At 42.3% G+C, this 22664-nt stretch overlaps 2 protein-coding genes and 1 pseudogene across 2 annotated transcripts in view; 2 read left to right on the top strand and 1 right to left on the bottom strand.

Annotated features, from left to right (window-relative positions):
- The window catches only part of LOC8027348 (transcription termination factor 2), a 61463-nt gene extending 53704 nt beyond the window's left edge, over window positions 1-7759 (bottom strand). The window contains exon 1 of the mRNA XM_029969434.4: window positions 7683-7759. Within this exon, the coding sequence (XP_029825294.3) occupies window positions 7683-7715 (33 nt within the window). The 5' untranslated portion in view covers window positions 7716-7759. The remainder of the gene's footprint in view (window positions 1-7682) is intronic.
- Window positions 7760-8135: 376 nt separating this feature from the next.
- The window catches only part of LOC115310946 (gastrula zinc finger protein XlCGF7.1-like), a 44379-nt gene continuing 29850 nt past the window's right edge, over window positions 8136-22664 (top strand). The window contains exons 1-2 of the mRNA XM_042286463.1: window positions 8136-8168; window positions 8309-8393. Of these exons, the coding sequence (XP_042142397.1) occupies window positions 8136-8168; window positions 8309-8393 (118 nt within the window). The remainder of the gene's footprint in view (window positions 8169-8308; window positions 8394-22664) is intronic.
- LOC121833280 lies at window positions 13229-22259 on the top strand (annotated as a pseudogene).

Genomic DNA, 22664 nt, shown 5'->3' with positions numbered 1-22664 from the left:
TTCTTTCGAGACATCCTTGCTCCTGAGATCCCTTCTGCTGTCCCGTACAGATGGCTGACCCCATCCGAGCTCCATCCCTAGAGCCAAACACTTGGTGCTAAGAACATTAGGGAATACTCGAAGAATTCCCCTGGGGTGTGCTATCGCATCCAATTGCCCGATTAGTCAGTTCTTCCAACAAACAGCGGCAAAGCGGAAAGTTTCAGAAAATGCCTTCGATTCTGAACCTGCCAAGCGTTTGCTTAATGGAGAGCAGATGGCATTTGCCAGCGCTGAGGAGCATCAACGTGAGTCTTAATGATAGCGATGATGGCAGACCTACTGTCAACTTTCGGAACATAGAACTCAAAACCTGACCTTCTGAACAAAGGACAACTACCACCGGATGAGGCTCGAATAGCCATTGCTGTTACAGCCTACATGCTGGTCTTGTGACTAACTATGACATTATTTCAGCTTTCCATGGTTGGAGTACAGTGCATCTTCGAACTCTGCCTTTTGTTTCTCCTGTCAAGTGCATTCTACTAGGAACAAACAGAACAGTGGAAGTGCAGTATTTTGACAGACTGCCATCGAAACTGGAAGAAACCTTTTCGAAAGGAAGGCGGACTGGGACGCCACTCCAACGGCGCGGCACTTAAAGACGTCCCAGGCTTCGGCTTCCTTCAAGCAGGTGCATAAAGGTAGTCCGTATAATTTAGTCGCCGTGGACCTCAGCCAGGCGTATTTGGCAAAGGTAAGGGAGAACCATCTCCATGATCACTGATGTGCTCCGGCTTTCCGCGGTGCAGGGGACTGCCTAAAAAGCAGATCATGAGTGGCGCATTTCTGACGTCAAGCTTCTGATTCTTCACGTTGCTTCCCATCACTACATATGTATTATCCTTCATCGAACATTGGGTTACGACAAGCGCGAACGTGCCTATTTAGTATTGCGGAATGTAAATATGTTTGAATATTTTGCTTGTGAAATGCTACATTAACCATAGCTAAGATACATTGTAAAATCATGAAATAAACTGAGCTGATGGTATCCATGCAAAACTCTCCAAGCGACTTTGTTTTCGCAGTCGATTTGGCCGGGCGCGACTAGGGCTCTGCCAAGCCATCGTCCCCGATTATTTGTTCTGTTAGTCCTAATAGGGACAGTCAATAAATCGAAAGCCCATGCCTTTCCAAACATTTGGTGTGCCTTGCCACTGATCCCTCCCCCCCCCCCCATGCACAGACACACACACGCTGTGAAAAGTCTGGTGCCGTGCCTGGTTATGGTAGATCTTGATCTCATTTGCGCGTTTTCTCAATCAATCATTTAAGCGTCGACTAGTCTGTCCGATGTATTCAGCAACGCAGCATATGGGTAACGCACTCTTCACGATTATAACACAATTAATGTAAAGGTGCAAGCGAGCTGGACAAGAATGACAGTAATAATCTTTGGAGAAAGGGGACAAAGGACAAACGCAAATCTCCGAACGCATGATTTTTTTTGGTCGTGCACCAGTCACCTAGCTGTGTTTGGAGACTTGTGTTTTTCCTTTGTCCCCCTTCTCCAGGGATTATTATTGGCACTCTCTACGGCAGGTTACATAATTAGTCTTGTTATTTTTTTTGGGAAGGGGCGGTGCTTGGGGCGGTTGACCTTTCTTCAAATGTCCATCGAAATTTGAATATTTCTCTTGATCATAGGTCCCATAAAACTTTTTTATGTTGATAGAAGAATTCGATGTTGCAAACCATCCCTGTGACACTTCAAGTGTGTTCAAGCTTCACACTTTGTGTAAATGGATGTGCACCTTTCCCATATAAACCCATTTTAAGGACAATGCAAGAGCACGGCTGAAAATATGATGTCTTAAATTTATAAGGATTCAAGTGGTCATTAGCATTGCATGTCTTAGCGTAATGCAGGGGTTGTTTTGGAGGGGCTGGATTGGGGGGGGGGGGGGGGGATCTTATAAGAATATGCCCCCCCTCTCAAGTGGAACCCTGCACACGCTTATGGTGGTGCAGCACTGACATCCGCAACAATAAATGCAGGCCACACACAAATCTGGCGAGAATATGATCTCTGTGTTTTCGTTTCCTTCAAACTGGGCAGCGTTATCCGGTAACGAGTTTTCCTAAGTCACTAATGTTTCACTTTGTCTCATTTGTTTCTGCAGAATTAACTGTGAACTAAATGTGAGTGCATTCTCTTTACTTTAAGCAGGTATTTGTGCTGCTTTAAAATGGAAGTGACCGGGGGCTTGTTTAGGCGTTTTTTTGTATCACTTTTCTCTGCCCTTGATGACCCGATGAAACCCAGTTGGTTCCCATGAAGCAGCGAGTATATATATATATACGAGCATGCACAAATACATGCAGAGAGAGAGGCTAGCACACATACATAGTGTGCATGCCCAGACATGTGCTGATTTGCTACTTTTCAGTCATTTGTTCTTTTCAGTCATTTGTTTCACACTTCTTTTTAGGCCGAAATTTTGGTGACATGACTGTGTTGATGTTCTTGTTAGCCATGATATAATAACATATTTTGTTAGGGGAAGGGGTGATTGGAATGTCCCCATACATGTTGCCCTCCTTTCCACCAGACATGAGGTCCTTTCCAATTTGACGTACCTGTTGAGTGACCTGGTGGACACCAGGGGCCGCATCCTGATCCCCAACATCATAGACGACATGCCCGGCATCACTGACAAGGATCGAAGACGCTACAACGCCATCGACTTTGATCTGGTTTGTGGGGAATCTCACCAGGTTGATCTCTTTTTGAGTTTGTGCAAAACAATAGGAGCAAGTAATGCACATCTAGACCGAAAGTAGTGACAACACTTGTCGGCAGCTTACACGAGCGGTCTGGCAACAGAACCAAAGCCTGCTGAATTTTCTTTGTCACCTTCTGACGGCTAACGTGCGTCATATCAACACCTAGATAAGAGAGCCTAAATGCTGAATTTTCCTGTCTCACCAAAGAATGCCCCGTTTGGCCAGATTTTGGACACAACGACGACGTGAGTGTAATTTGTGGTTTCGCAAAATCCCGAAAGATGCCCCACCCCCGAAGAATAGCCCACCCCTATTTTTAGCTTCATTTGCTATACTTTTTTAAACACCGAAAGATGGCCCACTAATAGTAATTGTTGTGTTAGGATCAATAATGGCTTCGCTGTAAATGCGGCTAGTTCGCTATGGCGGGATATAAGCGAGCGTTGCTGACTGGGAAGTGCAGTCATCTTTGCTTCGTTGCCCCCCTGCCACCATAACAAGCTTGGAAGGGACACAACCTAGAAATAGCAACTTTTTAAAACCTCCCTCGATTGTACACCGAAAGTTACCCCGCTCCATATTTTCAGCCAATTTGCTCTTGGTGTTAGGTGGGTTACCTCTCAGAATTTTGCTGTAGGTTTTTCTAAGTGCGTTGAAATGCCTCACGTGTGCACAAAAACATGTTTTTTCTGCCTTTTACACTGCATGAAAGACCTAAAAAAAAAAAGCTATATCAAATATAACACCAGACTTATAAAGATTGAGCGACAGAAACTAAAAGTCTAAGTTCCATATTATATGAAATAATTTTTAAAAATATACCTCTGGTGCATATGCCCTTAACCTTTTGTTGCATGCTTCAAAAACGTCCATGTGAATCATAAAATTTGGCGTTTTTACAACCAAATTGGTATTGAGTTGAGACCGAGGATTTTTTTTCTTAGCTTTCAGAAATGTAGTTTATTAATTACAGAATGTCCACTACGGTGGACAGCATGCACTGGGGCACAAGATCCTTTTGTCCCATGACCATAACTTTGGCTTTTCTTTTTGAACTCGACGTCTTTTTTCTTGGTGGCAAAGCTTGGGTTTCCGTGTTGCGATCTTCTTAATCACTGTCATCACTTTGTCGCGCATGTTCTGAGCTATTATCACACCTGCCGTGATCATCCTCTATGGCATAATTAATGTCATCATCCTCACTCTCTAAAAGATAATCATCGCTTCAATCTTGACGGCACACCGTCTTAAAGGGATGGTGAACCGAAATTTGGATTTCAAAAATACAATGCAGGAGATGTAGGTGGGACGCTACAACCCCTACAACAGTACCCGTAAGGCGATATCTCGAATGGACGGCCATATTTTTAGAAAAAGAGGTTGAGATTGAACCAGGTTGACGAGGCACGTGGCATAGAGATATCCCGTGTCCTTCTCTCTTCGCTTCGCTCCCTCAAGGCGGCGAGGCGGAGAAGACGCGAGGCCGTTCCCTCTCCTTCTCGGAGAAGCATGACGTAAACATTTCTGTCAAATGCGCCTCCTTTTTTTGAAAAATATGGTCATCCGTTCAAGATATCGCTATATGAGTGATGTTTTGGTGTTTGTAGCATCCCGTTGCACGCTTTTGCCGCTTGTTTTGTGGAATCCAGGTTTCGGTTCAGCATCCCTTTAGAGTAGGGCATTGATTTCTGAGTCAGATAGTGGAATATCCAATAAAGCATCAATGTCTGCTTCCCTCAAAGGCGATTCGGTAGCAGATTGTTTGCCCCTAAAACAAAAAAATAAAATATAGCTTTTTCTTTTTTTTAATACGTAAAATTATGGCGCCTTATTCATTACGACAGAAAATTGGACCATTTCAGTATATTTACAGCGCTGCTGACCAAATACAATTTGTGCATAGCTCATGGCTCCGTAATGCTGCTGTTCATGGTGTGCCCCAAATAGGTCACTTACTGAACAATGAAAACTTATTGAACACTCATATTTATACAGATTACACCTCAAGACTTCCTCGAAGGCATGAAAACAATTAACAGAGGAGTAATAAGCTTTTGCCACCATGTACGACACTTTTGCGAGGATGCGTGTGCCATACCTGGAATTTGTGGAAGCTGCCATCTTGGATGCTGAATATGTCGGCACCAGTGGAATGGTGGCACCATCTATGAGTGGCAATCAAGAACACATATGTCCACCGAAGTGGACACCATGCATACAAATATTATAGGGCCTGGCACTTTATTTAAAAATTAAATAACTTTGTCCACTGTTGTGGCTACTATGCAACAAAGGATTGTAGCAATGTGCTAGTGGTTATGCACAGTAAGCCCCCAGAGGAGGGTACTTGTAAGAAAAAATGTCTCTAAGAGGGAAACTTGCATCTGCAAACAAACCCTTAGTGACCTGGTACGCATTCCAGGTGTTCTTGTAGGGGCAAAACTATTGCAAGTTTACATTGGTTTGTTTTATGAGATAGGAGACAGAAAAATTCCTTGCTTTGTACTTTTGTGTGTAGAACTACCATGCCTCAAGTTGCTTTTTTCTCATGCCGCTGTTGTAACCTGTAGACATCGTGAACACAGTGACACATTACTAAATTCCCAATTTTTATTTGCAGGTCAATCTCTCTCGCATTGTCTCGGAGCAAATGCAATGAATCCGCACATTGCTACTTAGTAGAATGGAGCGCCCACCAGTCAGGCCAACTTCCGGCGGCTCTGATTCTTCACATAGATTGTTTATTCCCTTAGATTTGATGCCGTTGGATCAGATTGGATGTTGCCATGCTTTGGCCGGTTGTGTCCAATTTATCGTCCGTTTTCTCAACCCCAAATAGCCAACACACCTGATCCAATCCACCAATGTCACATCTTTGCAAAGAAAACCAGTGTGGTGCAGTAGTCCTCTTAAGGACTTCCCCTAAATGACACCCTCTAAAGAACTTCCATTTTGTGAACTTTTACTAAAGAATTGCATCTTCTTTCAGCAATCTCAAAAGATGCCTCATATTTTTTTTTTTATATTGAGGGGTACATTTATATCTAGTACATTTATCCCAGTCCTTCTAACAGAAATATGCCGAGTGTTTTTTGCATTGCCTCCAGTCGTCATTTTGTTTTGGTAGTGTACAAAATTGTTTTATATACTATTCAGTGATGATGCCACTTGTCCTGTTCATGCTTTCCTGGCTTTACCACTTTTGTGTTTAAATGTTCTGTAATAGGGGGGCCTGACGTTAACTGGAGAGTTTTTTTTTGCTCTGTTACATGTTCTTGGACACTAGCAGTGCAGCTTGGTTTGCTGAAATTGGCCTTAAATGTGGACAGTGTTGTGTGCCATACCATTGCATTGAGATCTTCGATGCTTGTCTGTTCAGCCTTTTCTAAACCTTGGGGTAAAAATCTGTGGCCATTGTCTCAAAGGAAATTTAGGGAATACATCCCTAGGGAATCCATGGGTCAGAGAGGGCTTCATCATTACCAGCTAGCTTTTGGCACAACCAGTTCTTTGCAACCACCACCACCAGTGTGACAGCATCGGGATTGAGTGTGGCCAAGCATGGAAATTTACACACACCTGCTCTCTCCCTCAAACCGATCTACCACACTAGTGCAGTGTTCATGTGAATGAAGCCAGCTTTAAAGTGCTGTGTTAAAATCGTCATATTTCCTTTTAGCCAAATTACCCATCGCTCTCAACACAGCTTAGGATATTACCTTATATGTTTTTAGCACTGTATAACATGTTGCTACGAGGCTTTAAGCACTATTTTAATGCCAGTTCACCAATTGTTAGGTGATGGGAGAATGGGTATAGAAACTGAAGATTTCGAGTATTCATCAGGCAGGAAATAGAAAAATTAGTTATGCGCTTCAAAGCCTGTAGGCAGTGGATGTCCGAGTTTTCTTTAGTTTTAGTATGGGGATAACTATGGAGCTATATTTCTATGTTATACCATCTTTCATGACAAACAAACACAAATACAGTTTCTTAGATTTCCATCCTTTGTCCGGGCGGGCCTGGGCTGGTCATCTTTTAAGAGCAGGGAGACAATTAGGAAGTTGAAATTTGAACAAAGGTTGACTGAAATGGATGGCATGCCATGGGCACGGAAGGTATTCAAGTATTTATAAATGAAAAGGTTAAACACAAAATGGAACAAACCGAACCCTAGTAATGGGGCTGAGCAGACTACTTCAGTGGAAAAGGGAGTGAAAGAGACAGAAAGGAAAATGTGGGAGGTGAGAATGTAGGAAAAATCAGCTCTGTTAATCTACAGGTCCGGGTGGTGGCGTCACTAGGGCCAGTGGCACCCAGGGCGGTAGGCCGCCGTGAGAATCAAGACAGTAAAACTCCAATAAATTGGAGTTTTATTGTCTTGAGTCGATCTTGAGCATTGCTTTGCCCAAGTTCGACTCTGGTCGAGTATCGGTGGTCCAGCTGAATAAAGACTGACGGACAGCGTTCGGTGTATGAAAGTTTACCTAATGATTTCGTGGCCATCAAGCGGCACAACGGCAGCTGTAATTATCCGCCTCAAATTTCGTGCACAAGCATCGTAATTAAATTTAAATTCTCAGAATATACATCATTGGTCCGCCACAAAATTCAATTATTTAAAACATGATTGCGCTCTCGGCAAATATACGTAGAAACTAACAAAGCAAAGGTTGCACAACGTTTGCGCAAATTTAAGGCTAGTTCAGAGCTGGCCGTTTACTGTTGAAGAAAGTCTAAGATTCTTCATTTAAAAACTGCAAACTCTACCGATGACGGAAAAACAGTGCGGCAAGGGTGGGATATTTTCAACCTTAGCTTCACACTTGGTGCCATTCGACGGTAACCCAAATGAGGATTATGGGAACTCGGACCATTGGTTTTATCTCACAAGAAGCAGGGTGAGAACTCACCAGGAAATGTCTCGGAGTTAAAGGCGAGGCCATTAGAAATTGAACAATCCACTCAAAACGCACCCCGTGGCATTCTTGAGCTTTCTTCCGCGGACGGCACACAGAAACTGAAACTAAAGTCACACATCCTTTTGAATGAATCCTTTTGAACATCCTTGCAGTACAACAACAAAAAAAGATATTATTTGCGTAACACGAACATAAAGCGTAAATAATCAGTTTTTCCGCGAAATTTATATAATACTGCCTACTGAATATTAATCTAATAATATAATCATCCGAATAAGGCGTTGAAATAAGGATACCAGTACAAGTAAAGTCATTATTATCCAATCCAATCCAATAGAACCTTTACTGGCGCGTCTGTTGTCTGTTTGACAATTGTTTTATTGTTTCGCGGGTTGTGTGTTGTTTAGCTTTGCTTGGGTGGTGGCTGCTTGTTGCTTTGCCGGAATGTGCTTTGATTATCTCTTTATCTTCTGGAAAGTGACTGGATCAATCATCCAAACTCGTCTTAACTGTAGCTTCGTGTCGACGTTAAATGATTGCGTGATCTCCAGAAATTTGATTGCGTCGGCCGGCACAACCAAATGGATTCCGACATGTTAGCCCGGGTGCTTTATTAGCAGTTCCTTTCTGCTTCTGTGCGCAAACCAGCTCGTGCGCCAGACTCTCTGCTTCATTCGCCTGCAACAGTCGTGTCGGCGGTGGGTGAGTGAGTGAACTAGTCCTCGTCGACGCATACGTATTGCCCTCAAGGCGTCGTGAAAAAGAGACGGTCAAAATTTTCCCAAGCCTTGGCTGGGGCACGTTAGATGCCATTCGTTTGTTTGACACGGAAACTATTAGATGTGGGCCTGGACATTTCATCGAACTCCGTTTAATCGAATACCTTTCCATCGAGAGCCACTTTATCGAAAGCTGTGTGTAGACTCAGAGTGCCGGCTGACGGCACTTACTCGCGCCTACAAGTGCCGTCCAAAAGAAAGTCGGACGGCACGTGTATCACTGGGGAGTTCTTCGTTCGTTTTTGTCGGTGTTTATTGGCGTATCACATCATAGATGCAAAACTAACTAACCCAATTAGCCATTCTTATCGAAAGTCATTTCATCGAACGCCGTTTCATCAAAAACTAAAAGAATAGCAGACTTTTTTTTCTCTCTCTCTCTCCCCACAGAGAGGGCTAAAAATAAGAAACTTTATTTTCGCCGCTACACTTTTTTTTTTTTTTTATGCGAAAGCATTAACTGTTTTATGGAGCGAACTGGCATTATCAGCTTTTGAAGCCCCGCAAAACGGCACTAGACAGCAAAACGGCAATTGGCAGCCCCTAAATTCTCCTGTCCCATGGAGCAAAGCCCATGCATGCAGCGAATTGAGGCATAAATTCCCACTGGCTGTGACGCGTCAAATCAGATGCTTCGTCACGGAAGCTGCTGGGGGCTGCTAAAGGTCAAAGTGGATGCGCCTTGGAAAAAAAAAACAAAGAAGAGCACAGCAACGCAGATGCATGGTCACTGAAGCCGTGGAGCCGAGGCGGTGGTGTCACGCTGCCCCACCGCGCCTGCGCAGTGGGGGAGCGTGATGTCACCGCCCGAGTGCAGCATGGAAAAGGAAGCCTTGGCATGCTGCTTGTAGGATGGCGCTGCGTGTAACGAATGCTTTTGCATTCTTACACTTAAGCATTCTTAAAGGCACATTCACACCGGCAATGCAATCTAGTTGTGCGATAACTTTCAACGCAAAAGCAACCATCGCGGGGAAAAAGCGACGCGATTTGAGCAGTTGCTTGCTGACCCGACTTTTTGCGATGTGATCTAGTTGCAGAGCGGCTGAGCCAGTCAACAGCGTTCGGAGTGAGAGTTTTTGAAAAGCGACTCGCCAAAGGAGGCGCTGGACTTGCTCATCGCGCACGCCAGTGTGACCATCTAATTTTTTTCAATGTGATCTAGTCTCATCGCACGACTGCTCAATATCCGGTGTGATTGCGCCTTAAAGCGCGAAACACATGTACGACGAAACCTTCCGATCCGACGTGCGGACTGCCGGAATGACCTTGGGGGGAGAGGGTTTTCGTAGCATCGGAGAGCGTTGAAAACCCTCGCCTCCGACCGTCGTATTGCGCGGTCGGACGTCGGTTCGGACGGTTTCGTCGTACATGTGTTTCGCGCTTAAGGGACACTGACAGTATTTATGCTTGCCAAGGTTTTTATTTGTACATGACATAGGATAGCTTAATTAAAGGAGCTGTGCAACAATTTTATTGTTGAAAGAATTGGCATCTTCTACTTTTGACATTATTCATCTTGTCACAAAAGACAGAAAACACACTTCCTTCCTTCTAAATGTTGCGATTCCGCTGCATAATTGCGAGGCAAAAATTAGAATATTCCTTACCTGCGGCCTCGAGCGGCGGCCATAAGAACCACGCGGCATGACGTCAATGGGGGTCTTGTAGAAAGATAGCAAGTTGTGCGAATACCTGCTCGATAAAAGGTGTCTTTTCTATAAATCTTGTCGATCCAACATAAATATAAATGCGTCAAAACCTGGTATCATTGACAAAACTTTTATTATACGAATTTTTAGCGGTGCCATCTACCCTAGGTCTACAAAACCGTCGGCTCTTATTGCTACCGCGAACAGCCGCCAGAAGCCAAAAGGGGGGGGGGGGGGGGGGGGGGGGGGAGGACAGTGCCGGACGGGTATGGCCGGACCCAGATGAGACTTTCCTCCTTTCACCATATTTCGCCCGCTAGCATGTGGTCACATGGTCGTGAGCGGACGAGTTCTCGCTGCTCACTGATGGCTCTAGAGAGAGAGAGAGCTTCACCGGAGCCCCGTGCCATGATGTCACAGTGCACGTGACTTGGAAGATGGTGAAGGAGTTGCGAGGTTCCGAAAACCTCAATCTTTGTCCATTTTTAAAATAAAAGCTAGGACATGCAGGCAAAAGCGGTTTTTTTGTTCTTTACTTGAGAAAGGTCGAGATACCAACTCCCAAATTGTTTAAGCAAAGCACTGAAACTGTTGCACAGCTCCTTTAACTACCCAGAAAACAATTAGCGGCTCGAAATTCGTTTTCTTTTCGTCCGAAAACCGCCGATCCAGAACTGGCCTGTTTGAGTCGCGCTCACTCCCTTCTTCGTGGTCAGGGGCTGTTTTCTATGGTTTAGACACAACCACCGAAGAAAATCAAAGTCGTGGATCATCGAAGAGAAACACACAATATCAGAAATAGAATAGAAATATGATACCCATTTTTTGTGAATTCTAGAAAGCTGCAAATACGTTGAATGGGGAAAAAAAGTATCACAGCCACGTGACTTCTGCCACCTCTCTCCTCTATTTCTTTTTCCTCCCCAGTCCAGTTTCGGTTTTGAGCAGTTACTTTTTTTTACTTTCTCTAAAATATATGTAATGCTTTAGAAAAATATTGATTGGGTAGTCTTGTGACACCATAATAAATTGCCTGACAAAAAATAAAAAAGATAAATTTTGTGGAGTGTCAGTGTCTCTTTAAGTGTCTTCTCAAATTTTTTTTTTCACAGTAACTCATGGTTTGTGCTGCTAATGTAGCCAATAACGGGAACACTGCCTTGACATTTTATGAAACTTGTGATCATTGGGTACAGTGACGAAGGTACATTCCTTCAAGGGTGTTTCCACGTTCTAGAAAAGACGTATTCTATTTCAAGCCCATGTCGTCCTTGAAGCAATGGCATGTATTTATGTCGCACAAAGCAGAAAAAAAGGTGTGTCTTCCTTTGTTTATTTTTCGTCATCAGCAGAACTGTGGACTTACTGGCTTTTCAACCTTTGTTCTTAGAAAGAAAGCTATTTCCTAGGATTGAATGAAAACTGGAGTAAATAGATAAAGAAAAACAAGTGCAGAGAAGAATATTTATAGTCCTTTCTGGGTCTACCTTTTGTATGGGAACAAATAGGAAACCAAATATGTGGTGGAGTACTGCCACTTAACAGAAAACACTAATACACACTCAAGTTTCATTATATTTTGATTCTGTAGCCAAACTTTTGGTAAAATAGTGACCAGGCTAGTCATTTTATTTCTAGCGATTTGACAGCAAAACTCGGAAGAAAGAGTAAATAATGTAAAGTGCACTATAATGCTCCAAACTTTGATTGAAGTGGAATTCGATGAAACGGCGTCAAGCGATTCACTGAAAGGTCTTTCAATGAATTGGCGTTCGATGAAAGGTCCACTTATTCGATGAAACGGCGTTCAATGAAATGTTCGGAACCCCATTAAGAGTTTATTTCGTTTTACCGACCTCGGTCGCTTTGGGCAGGTGCTGACATTGTTTCCTTGAAGTCTTGCTTCAAAGCGACCCGTCGGCGTAATTGACTGTATCGAAATTTTTTGGGCAGTTTGAATTCCTGGCACTTAAGTGTTTTTGTTTCAAATCACAAAGTGATCAGTTCATGATCTCTGGAGATCTAAATGACTTGGTGTTTTTCACCACAAATTTCAAGTTAAAGTAATTATAAAGAAAAAAAAAATACCCCTGTTTGCACCTGGATTAGCACTGCAGACAATTTAAAATAAATGAATGAGGTAAGTGTACCGACTAGTTTGTCTTTAAATTAACTTGGAAGAGAAAAAATATATTTATTGTTAGTGAGACCTCAGCCAAAGATCAGGCCTAGTTATTAAATTAGATTAAAGTTATTAAATAAATTAAATGTTAGCAGTTATTAAATTAAATAAAAATTGCCCCAGTTCTCGTCTTGCTTTCTTTTTTTTTTTTTTTTTTCGGTTGTATTGGGCGTGTTTTTGTACCTGGTTGTTTTGATGTGGATTCAGGTGCGCTCATGCAGACTACTCTTTATTCTGGTTTTTGACGCAGGAGCCCCTGTCTTTCTTTTTTGATGCTCCAACATAATGCAATAAAGGGGGTTTCTCCCATGCATGAAACATGGAAAGTCCAATAACACTTGTAGGGCAAAACAACTACCCTTTCCAGAATGAATCAAGTGTTGGTGAGGATTCTTGCCCTGCAAGTAACAGTGTTGCTGTGCTGACTATATTTTACTCGAGAGAAGCTGCAGTCGTGACGGGGTTTGTTGAGACTGTTTGCGAGCCACCCCATACAGTAATTTATTAGGTTTTACAAAGTATTAGAATATGCGTTTCTGTGCACGGTCATAAGATCATGTCTTTTTTTATTCTATTATTCGTAATAATGGAAATGTGATGTAGACTGCAAATTGCCCTTAAAAGTGTTAAACTTTGTGTTGTCATTGCATGCGACAAAAAAGTTTTTTTTTTTTCTACTTCATTATTTTTTTGGATTTTGTTGGACGTCTTGGTTTTATTTTGGTCTTTTGTCAGAGAATTTGAAGTTGTGTTTCAGCATCTACGATCTGGAATCCAAGTTTTTGGACTGGATCTGTAAGTCCAGAGATTGTCAGAGATACGAAACTGGGCAACACATACTCCGTCAAGATAGCCCCCCCCCCCCCCTCCTTTTTTTGTGAAAGCAGATTTCTCTCGAGTGTGTAGATCTTGTCCAAGCATTTCTGGAACATGTTCCTTACAGTGTGCTAGAAACAGTTCTGATGTTGGCATGCAATGTTGGGAAACAGAAGTTACGGAGGCGAGGTGAGGTGAGTTAAGATGTGTCTGATAAGAAAACCTTGATTGTGTTTGCGAGAAGGCTGGGAGCGACTGGCTGCCCACTATGTATATGGCTTTCCACCTCCCATTAGCATGTATGATCTCTATGCCTCTCCCCTGCCTTCCCTCGGACGTCGAGGACCTTTGAAGACTTTTGACTGTAAGCCTCCCTTAATGTGTTGTAGATATCCATAGGATTTCTGCCTGTTCATAAAATAAAAATAACCCTTTGCATAAAAAAGAATTTTCAAACCAGGACATGCTTGTATCAAGGTCTGTCCACACTGTTCACAAAGTCGAACCGGTCGAATCTGGTTAAAAGTTTGAAGGTTCGTCGAACCAGTCGAACGCCGAAAGTTCAACCTCGAAATCCGGTTCGACAAAAGTTTGCTACATCCGTAGTGAGAATCACTAGCCCTCAAAGAAAGGGTGTTGCTGCGGTCGGTGCTGTTTATTCCATGGTAAAGGTTGTCTGTTTGAGTTTGCTTGAGTCGCAAAAAGTCCACTAGGTTTTTAAAAAAAAAAAAAAAAGAGGATTTAGTGAGAGCTTTAGTATATTAGCTCCTTGGATTCTGCGGCCCTCCCCAAGAACATCAAAGTGGGTGAGCCCCCTACCGAAAAGATCATCTAATAACACGCACTCTGCTACATTGCTCGCTTAACTCGTTTATTCCACTTACGAAAGATCCATTAGAACGGTCTGTTTCGCTTGCCTCTCTTGTTGTACCAACACAGGTTGTAGGTCATAACTAGGAGGAGCAATTTTTGCTCATCGCAAGGTAATATGATTGTTGTGACCCCAGGGATATCTAATAACCATCATCAATGCACAAAATTTATATTTTCACAAAAGCGAAGAGTTGTGCGGAAAAAAAAAAATGCGTAGTACCTGCGATTTGACGACCCACAGTAGCAATAATACGTAAGTATCCGGCTAGGGATTCCTTAATTTTGTTGCATTTTCACCCTAAAAAAACGAGTTTTTTTTTTTAAAGAAATTTATGTAGTGTTTGATAACTGCCGTCGTGGGGGTCCATGCTTCCCACTTGTGTGTCGAGTAGACACAAATTGACACAAGCGATTGTTTAAATTTCGGGCGCACGCTCATAACACGATTCGATCATCACTGAAACAGTGAACAGTGCAGCACTATTTTCCGATAATGTTTTCCCAACAATACCATGCAACCAAAAAAAAAAAATCGTAAAAATCTACAGCGTTTTGCACGTAATCGTGGAGAGCCGATCGGGTGACCATACTTGTGTCCACACTATGATGATGATTATAGCACTACAATAGTGCCACCTATAGGGCGATCTTGAGGCTAGTATGTGCTTTGCTTAGTGTGGTGTGCGTTAAGTCTGCCGCTTGCCTCTTGGACGCCTGTTGGGAGGTCCGGCTGCGTTTTACAGGCACACCGCAGCAGTGGCTCCAATGCTGTGAGGAGGTGCGCCGGTTCCACCACGCCATATTATGTTACCGCCAGGCAAAAGGCTGAGTTAAATATGTGGTAAGGGGAGCCGCTCCGGTCGCTTCCTTTATATGGTGTACACAATGACTCTACAGGCCCTGCGAAGCGTGCGACATGAGAGAGCCTCAGTGGCTCCGGACCGCGGGCAATTTCTTCGTCTCTTATACAAAACCGCACTAAGAATTCTCAAATCAAAACTACCGTCCGCCTTTATGCCGTCAATTTGTTTCTTTCTGACCACCTTTGAGCATTTTTTACAATTCGTAAAAATAACGAATTTGTCACCTACACGGTGCTGCCGTAGCCTCAATTTGGTCACACTGTTTCTACCTTTATAACTTCAAATACTCAAAAATAATGCAACATGATTTTGCAGATTATATTAGTACTGATCGTGGGCCTTAATGTGGGAGAGTTTAAAACAAATTGAAGATAGCCTTTTTTTAAAGCGAGTTTCGAAATAACTTATAATTATTAAAGTGGCCCCATTTGAGCTTTTCTCATAAATTTATTTTGCTTCTCAAGACAACCATATTTAGCACCAATATGAACAAGATACAGGACAACACGCTGGCAAAGTTTGAAAATTCTGGTATTTATAAATGCAGAGGAAAAAAATAAATAAAATGTAAGTATTTTTGCAGAATGTGCTATGTTTGCAATTTTTTTTTCTACAAATTAACAATGTTGATACTTAATGATAAATATTTTGAGTCAATCCTCCTTATGCATAGTTTGTCAGTAAATATTTCTAGACCGGTCACCACAACAGTTTTTTTTTTTGTTGATTTGACCCAAATGCCAACTTAGCGCAATTCGCAGAGAGCACTATGCACCAAGAGCATGCTTCCAATATTTTTCCATAAGGACAAAATATTTTTTTTTTGCAGAACAGATTTTAGTTTTGTTTTGATGTGCATTGAGTGTACAAAATATTTTTTTTTCGTAAAAGTTAAAACTGGTCATTGTACATGGTCGGCCGATCTTATTTGAAAACACCCAATATTTGATGTATAAAAATAACTAACGCCAGTTATGATAGTGATAGTAGTATAATGCACATTCAAAGACCTTCAGGTAAGCCAGAGCGGCATGAATTCGAGTCATTCTTCTCTACGTGGTTCTTCAAGTTGCAATCTCGCGTGTCGTCACATTTATGTTAACAAGTCGGCTTAGCCCTCTCCTCTCCATTGCCGTTTTCTGTAGCTTCAATTTATCACGGAAATAGTATATTAACAAATAATTATTTTCCGCATAGTGAAAGAGTATAGCTCTATTGTAACAGTCAAACACGTTTTTCTTTTTGTTTTTATGTACTTTTGGGGCACCTTCTTTTTGCACCAGAGTTTTTTTCCCTTAATATGGTCTCTTCGAAATGATGCATAGATTATGTGGGACCGCCATTAGTTGGTCATGCACTGTGAGCACGCATTGAACAGGAGCGCTTTGTTAGCATTCAGTGTTAACTCAGATCAAAATGCATTCCATATGAGTGCTGCTTCAGTGTTTGGCGCAAACTCTGAACCAATCACGGGCTTCATTCTTGAAGTGACGAGACCAACTAATGGTGGTTGCGCATAATCTATGCATAATTTCACAATTTCAGAAATGGTCTATGGTCCCATTACAACAAAATTTGGTATGCATATACTTCAGAATATGTAGAATGCAATTATCTAGGTTTGGTCAGAATGTGTATCTTTTTTTAATATTTATGAAAAAGTTAAGAAACATTTGTTAGCCCCTTGAAATGGCTTTTTGCTATTTTTAATTATTTTAAAACGAAAGAAGCGTCGCACACATTATTTTTGTTGCTCATTGCACTCGGTGGTTTAATAGGAGCGAATTTGTTTATTTTACTAAGCTTTTGTAAGTGTGTTGCCATGCCTCCCATGTGCAAAAGTACATGTTTTTTCTCTGCATGTACAATGCATCGAGAACCTAAAAAAAAATTAAGTTATATCAAATCTAACACCAGATTTATAAAGGGAGTATTAAGCACGTTCAGCTGTAAAAATTTCATTTCGACATTGTAATAATAAAAAAAAAATACACATTTCCCCTTGCGCACGTTCCCTTAAAAACCTCACACAGTAATATGGCAGTGGTTGTGCCTAGTAAGCGTACAGAGGAGGGCACTGTAAGATATGTCTCTTAACAAGGCAGCCTGCATCTGCAAACAAACCATTAGTGACCTGGCATGCATTCTAGGTGTTCTTGTAGGGGCACAAGTATTGCAAGTTTACATTGGTTTGTCTGATGAGATGGGAAAATTTCTTGCTTTGTACTTTTGTGTATAGAAGTACTGTGTGGCAAGTTGTTTTTTTCTTTGCTGCCACTGTAGCCTGTAGACATTGTGAACACAGTGACACATTTCTAAATTTCCGAATTTTTATTTGCAGGTTAATCTCTCTTGCATTGTCTCGGAGCAAATGCAACGAATCCACACATAGCCACTTTGTAGAATGGAGCGCCCACCAGTCAAACGAACTTACGGCGGCTCCGATTCTTCGCATAGATTGTTTAGTCACATAGATAAGACATCTTTGGATCAGAACGGATGTTGCCAAGCTTGGGAATTGTGTCCAGTTTGTTGTCCGTTTTCCCAAACCCCAAATAGCCAACCCACCTGATCCAATCCACTAATGTCACATCTCTGCAAACGAAACCAGGGTGGTGCAATAGCCCTCTAAAGGACTTCCCCTAAATGACTCCCTCTAAAGACTTTTTTTTGCTGCACCTTTTTTCAACAACCTCAAATGGTGCCCTGTCCTCTTTTTTGTATTGAAGAGTACATCCATGCTGCCTCAGTCCTTTTAAAAGCAAATACACTGAGTTGTTTTGCATTGCCTCCAATCATATTTACCTTTCATTTTGTGTTACTAGTGTACACAATTGTTTGATATATTCAGCGATGATGCCATTTGTCCTGTTCATGCTTTCCCGGCTTTACCACTTTTGGGTTTCAATGTTCTGTAACAGGTGGGACATGACTATCACTGGAGAGGTTTTTGCACTATTACATGTTCTTTAAACACTACCAGTGCAGCTTGGTTTGCTGAAATTGGCCTTAAAGGTGCACTAAAGACGCTTCTGATGTCATCTGTTCTTGGTGATAACTTATGGGCTCCAGGCATCCTAGAAATCCAAAAATTATGCTCCTACGACATCTGTTTCTCTAATAAAGATGTAATCGAAGTTTGTGCCACACCCCTTTTTGAGCGGAAAAATCCGGCGCCTCCGCTGTTGGCACTCAGAGTTGTACATGTTACTGAAAAATAGTAAGGAATTACATTTACAACTGCTCGAGGCTAAATTGTAATTAATTACAATGAGAAGTATTAAAATTAAAGTAAAACAATTGCAATGAAAAGTAAGTGACCGTTACCCCTAAAAGTAATCCGTTACTTTCGTGGCATTGCTTTCAACCTTAATGTCCTCGAGTAAAAAAAAAAGGGAAGAGGGTTATTCCAGTTCTTATTGCTGCCACCTGCTCCATTTATTGACCTTGAGTATTTTGAGCAACAGCTGGCTCTCGAAAGTCTCGTCTGACATTTTGCGTCATTTCCTACTGAGATGTAAGAAAGCTATGCTGGACACCCTTTGAACTGAGGCAGTGGATGAGAGTGCCATTATGTGCCTCACGAAGGCTTCATGCTCTGAATTGAGCTTCTCCAGCGTTAACTACGGAAGTACAATTCACCTTGCGAAAATTTGAGCAAAGCTTCGTCGTTGCAGCCGTTGCCTGATATTCGCGAGTCTTGGTAGATCGTTCCGATACCTTCAATAACGATACCCGATAACGATATGATGCATGCGCAATTGCGGCGGCGGAGGATCGGGTATCGTTATCGGAGTCATCGAAACAATCTGCTAAAATTCTCTATTGTAGAAATCGCGAAGCTGTTCAAGTCCTCGTACAACTAGCCAAGACTGGAATAAAAATTGATTTGTGTACATCTTACTATACCGGCATATATTGCCAGGCAATAGCAAAACATAGTGACCCAGTAAGGCGATAATTAAATAATGAATAAGGTTTGGCTCAAAATTTTTCTTCCTTTGGTTCTGAACAGGTCGAGCCTCGGTTGAGACGTTGGTGAATAAGAAAACGTTTTCATTATATAAATATAAGTAATAGGGAAAGAAAACACCGGGTCACTCGTAACGACAATTAATTAGAACGTCGGTTAAAACAAGGAAATGTAAACGCACATTTGTCGTGTGTACCTTTCTTGATACCGTTCAAAAATGCACGGAGCACGGACCAACTGCAATTTACTCCGGTGTTCTCCAGATAGATATTCGCTGATGCCACGGGCAGCGAAGGGCAGAGAAGTAAGCAGCACTATGGCCTCACTCACGAGTTTTCCTCTCTCCTCAAGCCCAAAATCTGACGTCTATGTCAGCCACCATTTGTTTTATTTTTAAAAAAACCTCTGCTTGAGATAAGATACGTCGTGCAGGGGTGAAAACAGGAAAAAAACAACAAAAAGCCAAGGACCATTATCATTTTCAAAGTGCTTGCAAAAAGCTGACTCGCAAAAAGGGTGACTGGTATGCAGATACCTGGCTGGAATTCACAAATAAAGTGGGCCAACTCTAGAAGTTGGACTACCAAAAAAAGTAAGTAGCTTTTAAAACAGGGTCAAAAATGGTGAAAAGAAGCAGAAAAAATACACCCTGTTTTCTAAGAGAAGATGAGAAGTGTGCAACAATGAACGAGGATGCCTGTGGCAATAACACCTTCACATATTATCGCATCTCTTTTAGTGGATTTTAGGGTAGATGGAGCGTGACATTATGGAAATGTCACGCTCCATCTACAAGAATTAACCATGTTACTATAACCGAAAAGGACATTGTTAATTCTTGTCTGTGCATTTACCGCCTCGAGCTTCTCAAAGAGGCACACAATCACCTGGTGTCCTCTCCCCGTCTTCGACTGCAAAGAAAAAACAAAGGGATTAAAAAAAGCAAATATAGCTTGCCTCCTACTTTTTTTTTTTTTGTAGAAATATTCATTTGGATTGGTGTTGTAAAGAAAGGCTTTGAGGAACTGGAGAATGCCAAGCCTCTCTTTGCGCTGGTCAATGCGCATGACAGTGACTGCTCTGACTTCACCAAAATAAAAGAAAAACTTTTTTTAAGGGGGGGGGGTCATGCAAGAACTGTAACGGATTACAACAAATCCGTTTCATAAATATGTAAGGGAATTACTTTATAATTACTCTAGCAAATAAGTAATTATTCCCTTACAAAATTACTGATAAATGTAAGAATTACAAGTAATTTCATTACTTGTAACGGATTACGTACTAGTCTGCCGGCGCCTCTGCTGAATTCTGTGCTCCAGATTTTTCCACTCAGAAAGGGGCCTGGCACGAACTTCAATCACATTTTTAGTAGGGAAATAGACGTCGCACGAGCATAAGATTTAGTTTTCTGAAATGCTAAGATCCCGTAGCATGAGTTATCACCAAGAACAGACAATCTGAGGAACGTCTTTGGTGCACTTTTAAATATGGACAGTGTTGTGTACCGTACCATTGCATTGAGATCTATCATGGTTGTCTATTCAGCCTCTTCTAAACCTTGTGGCAAAATCTGTGGCCATTGTCTCGAAGAAATTCTAGGGAATACATCCCTAGGGAATGCACAGGTTAGGGAGAGCTTCACCACCACCAGCCAATTTTTGGCATGACCAGTTCTTTGCAACCATCACCACCAATGTTACAGCATTAAGATTGAGTGTGGCCCAAGCATAGAAAACTGCAGATAACTGCTCTCTCCCTCAAACCAAACTACCGCACTAAATCCAGTCCGCTAGTGCAGTCTTCATGTGATTGAAACCAGTTTGAAAGTGCTGTGTTAAAATCGTTACGTTTTCTTTTAGCCAAGTGGCCTGCCTCTCTCAACACAGGATCCACCTGTATGATTTTACTAGTGTTTATATATATTTATAATATATATATATTATATATAATATACCAATAGTTCAATGCCAGCTTACTAGTTGGGTGTTGGAAGGATGGAAGTAGAAACAGCAGATTTCGAGTATTCTTTAGGTATAAAATAGAAAAGTTAGCTAAGTGCTTCAATGTAGGCAGTGACTGCCGGGGTTATATTTAGTTTTAGTATGGAGTGGGCGTTACACACTTAAAGCATTCTATGTATTGAATCTGCTGTCCTTAAAAAGACGCTGAACTCGCACAACATTTTCTTAAGTGCCCGGATTGGGTATGTACGTCGGAGAATGTACTTTTCCTGTAAAAATACTAAGGCGTCATGTTGCAAGACACATTTGGAGTCCTAAAAAAAATTCTGAAACCTGCTTTGCTTTCGAGACGTCGATCCTGAAACGAAAGCATATGTCGGAATTGCTCCTTTCTCAAAACAAGTTGTTCACGTTAACTTGCACTAAATTTTTTTTGTTTTCTTGTTAGAAAAAGTTGATTTTGTGACAGATGTACCCTATCCAGGCACTAAAAGAACAGTGTTTATTGGGAGTTCGGTATTCGTTTAAATTAATGACCACCTCACACCGCACCATTGTTGATGCTCAGGTACACTTTGGTTTTGAAGCTGCTCCTCTTGGCAAAAAAAAAGAAGAGACTGGAATAAATTTTGGCTTGTTTTTCTCGCAGGGCCTGACCCAAGAGCCATGAAAGTCGAAAACGAGGCCGTTGGCTGTGAAGAGAACACGGAGGGCGAACTCTTTTCTGAGAACGACTCGTTCACCATGTGGCAGCAGATGGCACACCCACACCGGGAGAAGTATCAGTGCCGGTTCTGCCCTTTCTCCTGCTCTCGCACGTCGGGCATCAAGATTCACGAAAGAAAGCACACAGGCGAGAAGCCCTTCAGCTGCCACGTCTGCCACAGAGTGTTTGCTGTGAAATGTAACCTGCAGGTTCACATGAGAATTCACACGGGTGAAAAACCGTTCAGGTGCCAGACTTGCCAGAAGGCTTTTTCACAGAAAAGTACCCTGCAGGCTCACGTGAGGGTTCACACTGGTGAAAGGCCGTATAGGTGCCAGATTTGCCATAAGGCATTTGCAGTTAGCAGTGACTTGAAGCGTCACAAAAGAGTCCACACAGGTGACTAACCGTAGAGGTGCGGAACGTGTGGGGCTGCGTTTATCGTGCCGTTCCAACTGAGGTGTCGCGAGGGACTTCACGGTGGAAACCCGCCATTTCATTGCAAGTGGTGTGGAGAAAAGTTTGTGCAGAAAGCTTATTTAAATGCACATCAGAAGGGGCATCATCCGTGGGGGATGTCCGTGTTGTGTAGTAAAGGGTCGTGTAGCTTAATGTATTTGCACAGTGTCATTCTTACTTTATTATTCAAGACCATCTTGGGTTGACCACCTGTTAACCAGGGCGTCTAGCGACCGGGAATCGTCAGGGAAACTTTAATTACCGGGAAAAATCAGGGAATTGTCAGGGATATTGTGAAGAAGCGAGCTCAGTTAGAGAAAATGAGCCGGAAACGCCGTCGAGTGCCCTGAGCAAAGACTTGAGGACTTGGGTGCAGAAAAATAGGCAATAAATTCTGCTTAGAGCGGAGGCCAGGCTCTGCTCACCCGATGTAGTGTGCGCTACCCGATGCAAAGAGAACAGCCGACAAACCCAGTCAAGCTTTGGATTGGATTGAGGGCGCAACACTAGGCTAAATCCAGTTAGAGCTTCTAGATTTAGTCACAAATGGAAAAGCCGCAGACCGCTATCCAACCCAAGCCGAAAGTATCCGAAAGTGTCCATTTGGCGGCCGTGCTGTCATTCGGTTATTAACTAGGCGTGTGTGTGGTTGAGCGTCGTGTTTTCATCGTGTTTCTGGAAGTGGCCTCTTCATTGACGATGTCGC

This window comes from Ixodes scapularis, unplaced genomic scaffold (genome assembly GCF_016920785.2).
Source record: "Ixodes scapularis isolate PalLabHiFi unplaced genomic scaffold, ASM1692078v2 PGA_scaffold7__128_contigs__length_106722199, whole genome shotgun sequence".
NCBI classification, from domain to species: Eukaryota; Metazoa; Arthropoda; class Arachnida; order Ixodida; family Ixodidae; genus Ixodes; species Ixodes scapularis.
This window is presented reverse-complemented; position numbering and strand designations above follow the sequence as displayed.